At 47.5% G+C, this 12,559-nt stretch overlaps 1 protein-coding gene across 29 annotated transcripts in view; it reads left to right on the top strand.

Annotated features, from left to right (window-relative positions):
- The window catches only part of MICAL2 (microtubule associated monooxygenase, calponin and LIM domain containing 2), a 261,462-nt gene that overhangs the window by 161,485 nt on the left and 87,418 nt on the right, over positions 1-12,559 (top strand). For 15 of the 29 annotated variants that reach the window (XM_054524644.2, XM_054524638.2, XM_054524637.2 and 12 more), the window contains 4 exons: positions 870-977; positions 2,009-2,195; positions 3,692-3,780; positions 5,021-5,123. In XM_054524644.2, the coding sequence (XP_054380619.1) occupies positions 870-977; positions 2,009-2,195; positions 3,692-3,780; positions 5,021-5,123 (487 nt within the window). Of the gene's footprint in view, positions 1-869; positions 978-2,008; positions 2,196-3,691; positions 3,781-5,020; positions 9,043-12,559 lie in introns of those variants that run through there. The other 14 variants (XM_024254888.3, XM_009246611.4, XM_063711247.1 and 11 more) reach the window with 2 other exon arrangements.

Genomic DNA, 12,559 nt, shown 5'->3' with positions numbered 1-12,559 from the left:
TTCAGAAGTCCTTGTACCACACAGTGGATGTAACAGTCCCATGGCCCACCCAGGACTAAAAGGCTTTTGGTTTTTAATCTTTTTTTCCTCGAATTTTTTTATTATGTTAAAATATACATGACATAAAATTTACCACCTTAACCTTTTTTTTTTTTTTTTTTTGAGACAGTGTTTTACTCTTGTTGCCCAGGCTGGAGTGCAATGGTGTGATCTTGGCTCACCACAACCTCTGCCTCCCAGGTTTAAGTGATTCTCCTGCCTCAGCCTCCCAAGTAGCTGGGATTACAGGCATGCACCACCATGCCCGGCTAATTTTGTATTTTTAGTAGAGATGTGGTTTCTCTATGTTGGTCAGGCTGGTCTTGAACTCCGGACCTCAGGTGATCCGCCCATCTCGGCCTCCCAAAGTACTGGGATTACAGGCGTGAGCCACCACGCCCGGCCGGCCTTAACCATTTTTTAAGGGTACAGTTTAGTTGTATTAAATACATCCTTCATGTGCAACCCTCACCATCCTCCCACTCCAGAACTCTTAGTTGTTGTAAAACTGGAACTCTGTACCCATTAAACAACAGCAACCACTGTTCTACTGCCTGTCTCTATGATTTTGACTACTCTAGGTACCACATATAAGTGGAATCCTAGAGTACTTGTGTTTTTGCTGCCACGGGGTTTTATTTATTTTCTTTTCTCCACCCCCAGAATCCCCACATTCTGCTCCTGGCTGGTTTTGCTTCTCCTGGGTCGTGGGGTGCTATTTGCATGTGGGTGAGGAGCCCTCTCCCCATCCATCCTGCTTGTGTTTTCCTCCTGGGTACTAACTGGCCTCTACCTTTGTCTCTGTCTCCTCTGCCTCTGCTCTTGGTTAGCTGACGGTAGGGAAAGTGTCCAGCGGAATAGGGGCTGCAGCTGAAGTCCTGGTCAATCTGTACATGAATGATCACAGACCTAAGGCCCAGGCCACCTCTCCAGACCTGGTAAGGACATGCACCCCCAGCCTTCACCCACAGACACTGGCTCTGGCGTCCCCAGGGCAGGCACATGGGATGTGGAGAGGATGCCCTGGCCCTCCCGAGGCGCCTCTTCTCTTGGAACAAGAGGGGGCTGAGAATGAGCTGAATCAGGGCAGAAGTTAAAGGGAGCCTGCATTTCCTTAAAGACAGATCTCACTCAGGTCCCCTGCGGTCTTTTTGAAAATAGAGATCTTCCTGCTGTCTGTGGCTTTGGAGAACGGCCTGGTAGAAAGGCCCAGGTGAGGCCGTGAGTGTAATTGAATGGCCCTCACTTTCAATGTTTAGTGTCCAACCTGAACAGACTGTGCATTGGATTGAGAAAAAAGTCATGGGGAAAATATCCCTTTGATTTGAATTCTCTCTTTCTCTAAACTAGGCTGCTCGCTGCCATCACCAGGAATTTTAGTTGACCATTCTTTGTTTGCTTTTGGCACATTGCCCTGGAATCGCCCAGGGGTACTGCTGCCCTGGCCCGTGCCCTCCCAATTCACAATTAGGACTATAACTGACCAGATTTGATGCCACAAGCTTTCCCCACCCAACCTGTGCTACTGCAGGGGAACAGGACACCTAAAACATCCTCAGCGGGCCAGTTTCAGGACCTTTGTCCAGAACCAGGTGACACTTAATCCCAAGGACAGATCCTGGAAAGAATATCATGGGGTAGACAGGTTTGTGAGTAAAACCCACTCCGTCAGACCAGGATCACTCCCACCCCAAAACCAGAGCAGCCAATCTAGGGAAGAGCCCCTCCCAGGCCCACCTTGTTGTCTCTGGCCTGCCTGGGAGTACAGTTCACAGCAGCCCCTGCAGGGTTGGGGTCTGGGTTGGGGGCGTATCTTCGTACCCCTCCCTCTTTGCTGCAGTGGCAGGAACAGGAAGCAGAAGCCCACGAGGTCCCCAGCATTCAGTGTGGAATTTCTAAAAGCCTTGGCCTGGCATTTGAAGGCTCGGGATAAGCCCTAATACACCCACTCTTCTCTCCCGATCCCCAGGAATCTATGCGAAAGTCATTTCCCCTTAACCTGGGAGGCAGCGACATGTGTTACTTCTGTAAGAAGCGTGTGTATGTGATGGAACGGCTGAGCGCTGAGGGCCACTTCTTCCACCGGGAGTGTTTCCGCTGCAGCGTCTGTGCCACCACCTTGCGCCTGGCCGCCTACACCTTTGACTGCGATGAAGGTAACCCCAGGGGCCAGGGCAGCACTGGGCTCTGGCCTTGGCCTCAGGTGTGACCTTGGCTCGGGTTCCTGTCCGTCTGGTGGCTCTAGGACCCCCGACACATACCCAAAAGGAAGTATGATGTCATCAGGAAAGCTGCTCAGGGAGACTGGGAGCTCCTGCTAGAAGGGGAAGCTGCCTGTGGTCCCAGGGAAGGGGTAGCATCAGCACTGTGGTGTGGCATACCAGGTCCTGGTGGGCACCTGTGTGCCCAGGGCTCTATGTATCTCTTCTTATGTAGCCTCACCACCCTCCATTGTCCCTGTATGGCCAAGAAAATCCAACCTGATACCCTCCGTTGCATGCTCAGCACCACACCTGGCATACAGTAAGGTTCACCAAATGATGCAATGTTAATATTACTTACATAGTATGTGTTTTTAAAATAACCATCATAATGACATTCCCTCTGATAAGCAGCCTAACAAAGACATCAATGGAGGAATCATGCTCATCGGAATGAATGATTATTTTCTAATTTTCAGCACTTGACATTTGCTCTGTCATCTATAACGAGAGGCAGTATAGCATGGCGCTCAATACACACCCTCAAACTAAAGTACCTGGGTTCGACTCTACACTCTACCACCTCCTAGCCATGGGACCTTGGGCCTGTTATTTAAACTCTTGGCCCCCCAGTTCCCTCATCTGTAAAATGAGGTTAACGGTAGTCCTTAGCTCTCAGGGTGGTTGTGATGACTGACGAGTTAATTCATGTGAAGCTCGTAGCATCATGCCTGGCATACAGTCATTCCTATGTAAGTGTCCCCTACTGTTACAATTTTTACTATTGCTATTGTTACCCGTGTAGCAGTGAGCAAGGAAGGCTTTTCTGGAAGGCGCACAGTGGGCCTGGGCAGTGGCAGTTTCCCAGTGTGTGCCCCATCTGGGTCTTTTCCTCCCCATCACCGCTGCCATTTGCTCTCAGCCTTTCCCACCCGCCAGGTATTCCACAAAGAAAGATTGAGGGTGTTCATACTCGAAGCTGTCCATTTTGCTGCCTGACAACTGGTCTTATGAAGAAACTTGGCCTCAGTTTGATTTGGGGATTTTTTTTTTCATGTTGTCCTATTTATTATAAAGGTTGCAGAGGAGCAGCCAGATGGAAAAGAGGCATGGAGTATGGTAGGGAGAAGGGGCTCAGAGCTCCCATGCCTCTCCGGGTGTGGGCATGCCACCCTACGGGAGCTGGCATGGTTTGAAGGTCTTAGCCACATCCCCGGGAGCCCCCCATTGCTGGAGCTTGTCTCTGAGGCAGCAAAGGGCCCTCCTACCTCATCTCAGTGCCACTTCTTTAAGGAAGGTGACAGAAGCCGTTTCCCAAGTTTGAGCCATCCTGGGCTATTTCCATCATTACTATTTTCTGACTTGGACAGTGGCGGGCACTTGGCTCTTGTCTCCTTAGCTCTAGTTTACAGGATAAAAATTTTTCTGTATGTGCGTGCCTCTTTTTACAGGCAAATTTTACTGCAAGCCTCACTTCATTCACTGTAAAACCAATAGCAAACAACGGAAGAGACGGGCAGAGTTGAAGCAACAAAGAGAGGTATGTTTGTCTCGAACATGCTGGTGAAACGGGGAAAGCCCCTTGATAAGGGTTTCCAGTGATCCTCAAAGTTAGGCCAGCTTTTCTGGCCCTAGAGGGATTCAGATGACTCACAGTTAAAGAAGAAAGCCTCTGCTTCCTGGTGTGGAGGGTTCTTTTGCTTCGGTCTGTTCCACAGCCTCTGGGGTGTGTCCCATTCCAGATGAGCTCCCAGGACAGTAGCCATGCTGGCTTCTCATAAGAAGCCTGGAAGAGCTTGCCCATGTGGCAGGGATGGGGTGATATGCTTAGCCACACAAAAGCCACGTGGCCCTCTGTACCTGGAACCCACCTGGCCACAAGGTGCTGTTTGCAAGAATGCCTGGTATAGGACCGACCCTTCTACATTTTCCAAGTCCTCTCCCAGGGTCTCAAAGTCAACAAAGTGACCAGTCCACTGAATTCATTGATGGTTTGTGGAAGCATCTCTTCTGGCATCTCTTAGCAAATATCTTCTCTCGGGCTTTGATTAATCATCTACCACTAGCAACAACCCATAACTTAAAACTTTTTTCTAATTACCCAAATATATAGGTTCAGTGTAAAAACATGGGAATGAAAGAATATCAAGAAACAAAGTTAAATCACCTGTAACCACTCTACCCTGAGAAAACCGCAGTTGACATTTTGTAACATCCCTTTCCAGGCTTTTTCTATGTGAATATATTTTTACCAAAGTGGAATCCTATGCCTATGGTTTTATATTCTTCCTTTTCTTCACTAACTGTATATCAAGAATAGTTTCCCATGACATTAAAAATCCTGTTGGAGCATAATTTTTAATGCCTTTGGAAGATTCTAGTCTATAAATGGTCAATAATTTACTTCACTACTTCTGTATTACTGGATCTTTACGTCGTTTGAATTTTTTATCTTACAAATGTTTTTACAGTGTATGCTGGTATGCATATCATTATCCATATTTCAAATTATCTACTTGATGTATATCATTAGGAGTGAGATTGCCGATCAAAAGGCATGCATATTTTTGAAAGCTCGTGACTCCTATGGTCAGTTGGTCCCTAGAAAAGTGCCCGTGTTCAGCACTGGCTTCAGCATGAGTTGGGGGGGGCTGAGATTATTGTGGGGGCTAGTTGCAGGGTCTGGCGAGTTCAGTTTGTATTGGCTGTCTGTTTGCTTTGTTGAAGTAGTCCTCTGGAAGACTTACAGACTAATGCCCTCATTTCGATCTCTTTCTCAGGAGGAGGCGACATGGCAAGAGCAGGAAGCCCCTCGGAGAGACACTCCCACTGAAAGTTCTTGCGCAGTGGCCGCCATTGGCACCCCGGAAGGCAGCCCCCCAGGTATCTCCACCTCCTTCTTTAGGAAGGTGCTGGGCTGGCCCCTCAGGCTGCCGAGGGACCTGTGTAACTGGATGCAGGGACTCCTGCAAGCCGCTGGCCTCCATATCAGGGACAATGCTTACAACTACTGTTACATGTACGAGCTCCTGAGCCTGGGGCTGCCACTCCTCTGGGCGTTCTCCGAGGTCCTGGCAGCCATGTACAGGGAATCTGAGGGCTCCCTCGAGAGCATCTGCAACTGGGTGCTCAGGTGCTTCCCAGTCAAGCTCCGCTGACACGGCTGGCCGCCCCAAAGTGCCTTCACATTACCGGGGAGGCTTCAGATGGCAGTGCGTTTGCAGTTTGCTCAGGCTTTGGCCAGGAAGCCTAGCATTCATTAAGCAATTAGCTCAAAGCCAAAGAGTTTCACATGGGCCACCTCTGCCTGGCCTTATCAGGGTGAACATCTACTCATGGTGCTAGGGCCAGGGACGATATGAAGGATCTTTTCTATAGCTTTGTACTTTTATATATATATATACACCAAAGTGAGCCATACTTCTGGGTTTACATTTCAATTTTTTTAATTTTAATAAGCCTAGAGAAAGCATTTTTTTCTATGAGTGTCAATTTTTCTAAACATGGGTTTGAAGCTTATAACCAGTTTTATAAACCCCTTGAACATTGCAGTGAGTTATCAGAGCCACTGCCAGCAAAGTGGATGATTTAAGACTTTACACACATGCAAGTGAGTGTGCCATCTCCTGACCAGTGCCTTTTGACTAGGTACCCAGATGCCACTTGTCAGCAGCAGGATACTTTTTACAACATGAAAGCATAATTATTTTAGAAGAAGAGAGTAGAAGGGCAGAATAGAATTCAACTTACAAAAGCACGGAGTAGTGTGCGGTTGGCTGTTATCTGTCCCCCTGGGGGGAGGACTGTTTTGCTCCCTTGTTTTGATGTTAAATAGTAGCTTAAAGCCTTTCTCCCCCATACCAACTCACAGCCAAATGATAAAGAACCGTGGGGTTTCAACAGATTCTACAAACATGCATTTCCTCTTCCCACTAATGGGCGCTGCAGTGAAAGCCCAGTGGCATTTGACCACGGAGCTGATGCAGTGCTGAAGATGAGCTCTTTCAGCTGATGGCATTTTAGCCCCTGTGGCTCCCAGCAGATCCCCCAGCCCAGGCTGCAGGCTGAGCCAAGGCTGTGCAGGGTCCATATTGGTCAGGCCGAGTGGAGTGGAAGACTCTGTCCACTCACGTGGTGTCCTTTGAGACTGACGGGGTTTGTTAGCACGTCAGGCTATTGCTGGGAAGTGTGGCCTGCCCAGTGAGCATTGCCTGTGGACATCCTGACTGCTTAGCTGCTCTGCTGCCATGCATATGTGGTTAAAACAGAAACCATTTTCACACTGCCCTGGGAAAGGAATGGGTCTGACCTCTAGGGGAAGCTCTACCATATCTTGACTGGCAGGGAAGGCTGGGAGTGGAAGCTATTTATGGACTGATCCAAAGGAAATATGCATTAGTGAAGGTAAAAATGAGCATGCAGGTCCACCTACATTCTTCACTCTGGGTATCTAGAAGAGTCCTCAGCTCTCCCTACTCCACACTGCCTAGACATACACAGCTGCAGGGTCTGGCTGAACAATCAAGGGGCTGCCAGAGAAAGGCCATCTATGGTGCTCAGTGTATCTGGAGTTGCTGGGCCCAAGATAGCTCTGTGCAGTTATCACTAGAGATGCCTCTGGATTAACTAAGAGGTGTGCCTGGGTGTGGGTGAGGAGCCAGAACCTTTGAGAGCTTTGAGATGACAGTTTCTATGGGGCGGGAAGAAAGGAGGAGGTACATTTCTACAAACACTTCCCTGAAATCCTCGGGAAAAACAGAGGCATGGCCGTGGCCAACTCTGTGGGAACCGGCGCCTCTGTCCTTGTTGGCACTGTTCTCAGTCCGATGACTTGCCTTGTGTTTTCTCCAATTTTTGCTGGGATTTTAATGTTCAGCGTGGTGGGAGGAACCCTTGATTCCTTTTGTTTGAGTATAGAAAGTAAATTCTCGAGGTCATGATGTGAACGGCCATGTTATTGTGATTATCTTCAGCTCAGGATAGGCTGAGATGCTTTGTGGAGTGTTCCATGAAGCCAGAGTCGGAATCTGACTGTCATGTACAGCCATAAGGAGACTGGTTTGAATTACTGTGGTGAGACAGGGTGTGCCTGTCAGAAATCTGAGATGTTTGTATGCTCTGAGATATTGAACCTTTCTGGTGGGCAGCACCAACACCCAGGGGTGGACCCCAGAGGATGAATGCCTCTAGGCCTCCGCAACACATTCAAGAATGAATAGGAGACGCTAGAGTAAAATGGGGGCAGAGACGATATCAGGGAGCAAGATGCAAACTGTGTGCATCCACTCTTGTAAACAAGTAGCTGGTCACAACCAGAAAGGTTCATCTCTCCTAAGCAAATGACGACTCTTTCAGAGGAAGTTTCCCTATTTCAATAGTTGCCTTATTTTCAACTCCGGTGCCTTCTCGTGATGTTAATCATTTCCTTTTTTCCCCCACACTAAGTTCTCTTTTCTATCTTTCTCTCTCTTTCCAATCTTACACCATGGCCATCAGTTCATTTCAGCCTTCCAGTGCTACACCCACTTCTTGGCTGACACACTTCTGCTCTAAGGTGACTGGTTTTCTTGCCAATTTTCAAAGAGTGGTACTAACCCCCAACCTGCTTTCCGCACCCCGTCCTCTCCGCCAGCGGTACTGGTTGCGCTAACTGTGAGTGTCTTGCGTACTGATGGAACTCATTTGGTGGCATGGTTGGCTAACAGCATGGGGTGGGTGTTCAGCTTGAGACCCATGTCTGTGTTCATTTCCCGTGGAGCTGGCAGCCTGGTCTACCCCAAGTGCATGCCCCGTGTTTCCTCTCTCCCTTGGGTCTGCCTGCTTGCATGCTTCTCCAGTTGCGCCTTCGAAGCCACCTACTTTCTTGGGAGGGTCGACCTTGATCATGAGGCAGTACCATGAGGGGGCCTCTGTCACCTTTGAAAAGAACACTTTTTGAGCAGCCTCAAAAAGCTCATACATACCAGCGACTTCTTAAATTGGCTCTAATGTAAAGATTGTTAATGTCATTTATCAAAACCATAGGTGATTATTTGGAGGGATTTAAAAAACATAATTACTCTCAGGCCTCATCCCAAGCTTGACACATGCTCTGTAGGTTGAACACATAATCACAAATATTCTAGCAAATCCTGCATTGGTTGCAGCCTGCACTGTAGACCCAAGGGTTTTGCTGTGGCTCTTCTTATATCCCTTGGCTCATAAAGCCCCAGATGATGCCAGAGCTTCGGTTAGAGCCATCATCATCCCAGGCAGGGGTATCTTTGAGAAATGACTCAGTTCAGCCCCAGGCCCCTGTGACTCTTCTTAAGGCACACATTTCTGCTGACTCTCGTACCTGGGGCAGCAGGATAATCACCAACATGCTCTTAATGAGAAACAACACACCAAGCACAGTGGAGCTGTCCTAGGCAACCCTCGCGGTCTCAGGCTGCAGTGGGTGTCTGTCCTGCATGCGGCCCAGACCACCCTGAACCCTGGGCCTGCCTGCCTGGCCCTGCATGCTGCACGCTCACTGCGTTTGTGCAGATCCTGGCCAGTACGAAGTTGTTGCTCTTGTCTTATCTTCTCTTACAGAGTCTCCCTCCCTTTATAGAATGTCAACCAAAGAGTGCCCTCCTCCCCTCTCAGCCTCCTCTTTAGCTAGCCTCCCCATCTCATCACAAAGCATGTCTGTGACCTTTGGTAATCATTTACAGTGCCACATGGAACCCTGTATTTTGCACACAGCAAAACAAACAATGTTTAGCTTTATTTATGGTATTTGATGCTGTAAATGGAAATAAATATTGTTCTTTATAAAGCTCATTGTTTCCTCTCTTCTTTGCCGTGGAAGCTTCTAAAACCTCACACACAGGGATTGGTGTAGGGGGTTCATTTTCCCTAAACTGCTGGCGGGACTTGCACTTGAGGTAACACAGGACTCTCTCGGGCTGCACTGGGCACTCTGAAAGGAAATATTACCCCTGGGTAATATTTGGAAACTGTCACCAATGCTCCTGGGCCAGGCTTTGGGATCTCTTTCTTGAACACTCATTGTACTTTGCTGTTCTAGATGCTGAGCATAGTGGGTGAGGGTCAGTGTCCCCTCAGCGATTAGAAACAGACTGTATTGACGGCTACCTGTACCCATTTCCCCCGCACACCCAAGCGTGGCTCTACAGGAGAGCTTTCCCTATGAACCTTACACTAATTTAGGTTCCTATTCAGCAAAGGTTGGTCTGGAACACTTCACGCTGGTGCACAGCTGAGTGGCAGGTGGAAGGTAAGGAGGAAGGACTGGGCATCAATATTAGGATGGCAATGAAGTTGGCAGTGTGCTCATCAGATGGAGAGCCACTGCCATCCTAAGAGACCTTTCTGTCCCAAAGGCTCAGGGTATTCAGTGTCTGTGGTGTGAGGCCCTGCCCTAGCACCACCCTAAGTATAGTATTCATGGCAGGCCCCGGGCAACTCCAGGCTGTGTTTAAGGGAAAGATTTGGAGCCTCACTTGGCTATCCTGGGCAGTGCCAAAGTCATCTGGTCCTCAGCCTCCCCTGGGTGGGATGCCTTCCATTTCCTGGCTGGGTGTAGCTGGGCTTCTGACACTGGTATGAAAAGTCACCTGTGAACCTCATGAGGTCCCTGGCATCTCCAAATGGGTGTTCCTGAGGCTCTGGTCTCTGATGCCTGGATCTACCTTCAGAGCTGCCTCAGGTCATGACCAAGGGTTCCGTACTCTTACCCGGGTGATATATTCCCACTTCCATTCAAGGAGGGATGTTAGGGACTGTAAGTCAGGTGCTGGGCTGTGCAAGTGACTCATTCCTTTATGCATTCATTTATTCAGCAAATGTTTGTCCTAGGCCTTATTCTAAGCCCTAGGTACAGCAGGGAACCACGCGAAGTCCCCGCACCTCCCTGCACCTTAGAGATGTGGCTCAGTATTGCTGTACTAGATGAGATCTGTTATATTTAACTGTGCATGTGCTCATTTGTTTGCTCAACTATGTGATATTTCCTGAGCATCTACTATGGACTAGGAATACAGAAGGGAGTAAAGCAGACAAAAATCGTCACTTTATTGTCAAAGCGTGACACCCCAAGAGGTGCTTCACCAACAAAGGAGTCCATGGTCACAACATTTGAGGAATATTTTGTACTGATCTTGCCAGTCCTCCCCCGCCCTGAAGACTCACAAGATTCATTAGCATGTTAAGTCTCTGAGGTATCCTTGTAGAGAAGTTTAATCAACTTTGTGAAAGTCAGCTGTCCCATACTTATGTGAACATTTTGTTTTGGTTTTGGTTTACTTTTTTTGAATATTGCATTCTACAGACATAGTTTTGGTAGACTAGTCTTTAATTCAGAGATATTGGATTAAAGACTTAGAATTTTAAAAGGAAAACCATATAATTAAATATTAAATGGAATTAAGTATTGATTAGATATGGGGTGATAACCTTCTAAGCATAAATCCTCTAATAGGAAGAAGAACACACAGGGAAAACATGACACAAATCTGATTATATACATTTTTAAAACTTAATGTAGAATAATCAAATATTAAATAGACCATTAGACTAGGGAAAAATATGAACTAAATGTAATAAGTTCATTGCATGGTATTTTCAAAATTCATTTAAAACAGATGTTTCTGGGCACCTCTCACAGTGTAGATGATCAGTTAATATTTGTTAATTAAAGAGTCGATGATAAATAGGCAAAGGCTATGAATAGGCAATTTACACTTAAGCAAATTTTAAAAGTAAACACTAAAAAGAAAAAGCAAGCATTTACGAAAGTATTCTACTTGGTTTTTAAAGGAAGTAAATTAATTATGGTGCACATGGGCCAGGTGCGGTAGCTCACACCTGTAATCCCAGCACTTTGGGAGGCTGAGGCGGGCAGATCCCTTGAGGTCAGGAGTTCAAGACCAGCCTGACCAACATGACAAAACCCTGTCTCTACTAAAAAAAAAATTAGCTGGGCATGGTGGCACAAATTAGCTGGGCATGGTGGCACACGCCTTTAATTCCAACTACTTGGGAGGCTGAGGTACAAGAATCACTTGAACCCAGGTGGCAGAGGTTGCAGTGAGCTGAGATCATGCCACTGCACTCCAGCTTGGATTACAGAGTGAGACTCTGTCTCAAAAAGAAAATAATAAAAATTATGGTGCATCTACTGAATTAGTAAAGAAAAAAGTAAAACTGTAAGAAAAAAATATGAACTTCATCCCAAGTATTGAGTAAAAAGTAAATTGGGAGAATCTTTTCCTGGGAAGCATTATGGCAACCCTGATTAAGATCCAGAAAAGGGCTCTGACCTCTTGGCCTAATAATTCTACTGCAGGGAATTTATTCTGAGGAAATAATCCAGCAGAAGAAATAAATCTCTGTGCAACTTGAATGTGTAAGTCGGTCAAGCGGAGTGGGTGGGCTGTTCCCCTTTATTTCTGTAAATGCATTCATTTTTACAACTTACGGAAAAAAAAGGCTTAAATAAGTAAAAGAAGTTACTACATCTTTTACTGCCCCCCAGCCAGCTGTTATATAGGGAACATTTTCTCTGTGCCAGGTACTGGGCCAAGAATTTTAAGTGCAGAACTTCATTAGCTCTTCACCTCCTTGTGGCAACCTTGCGGTCAGTACTGATGTTAAAGAAGCTCCTGATACTAGGGAGGCAGAAGCAAGTCTAGAGCCACGTTTTCCACTGTGAAGGGACTGAGTCCCACAGCCCAGGCTAGGACTCAGGTGCCTGCTCTAAGAGGAACCTCAGTGCATGCTGAGGGCCTGGGCTCCACCAAAGACCAGGCTTTGCTCCCAGCACTTGGTACTGACTCAGTGGCATTAGACAGGTCCCTTCTGTGAACTGGGGCTAAGGATGCCTCTAGCATAGGGTTTTCCAAGGTGTTTGGCCCTCAGGACAGCAAGATCTCTTTGCCATGTTCTAGATAGCACTTTCCTGATTTTGCACAGCATAGAGCGCCCAGAGGAAAACTTTTTGGGCATTCTTGATTAACTGGGGCTCAGAACACCTGACAGGACACCTTCAGGTTGGGAACTAGACAGCGGTCCCGATTCACACTGGTGGCACCATCTGTTTTTCTCCAGGTTTCTGATTCCCCAGCCTTCTTAAAGGCAACAGCCACCTCCCTTCGGACACCCAGGCCTCAGCTCTGGAGCTCCCCTTCCCTCCCACCACCTGCCAGTGGACTTTGGTTTTGCCTTAGTGAGTGCCCGAGTCTCAGCAAGGAGGGGGCATAGGCTCTCACTTTGTGCCCAGCTGCCTGCTTGCTCCACACCTGATGTCTATTGCGCATGTCCACTCCAACTGC

Source organism: Pongo abelii, chromosome 9 (genome assembly GCF_028885655.2).
Source record: "Pongo abelii isolate AG06213 chromosome 9, NHGRI_mPonAbe1-v2.0_pri, whole genome shotgun sequence".
Classification (NCBI taxonomy): Eukaryota; Metazoa; Chordata; class Mammalia; order Primates; family Hominidae; genus Pongo; species Pongo abelii.
The sequence above is the reverse complement of the archived record's forward strand: the minus strand, read 5'-3'. Positions and strand labels throughout refer to the sequence as shown.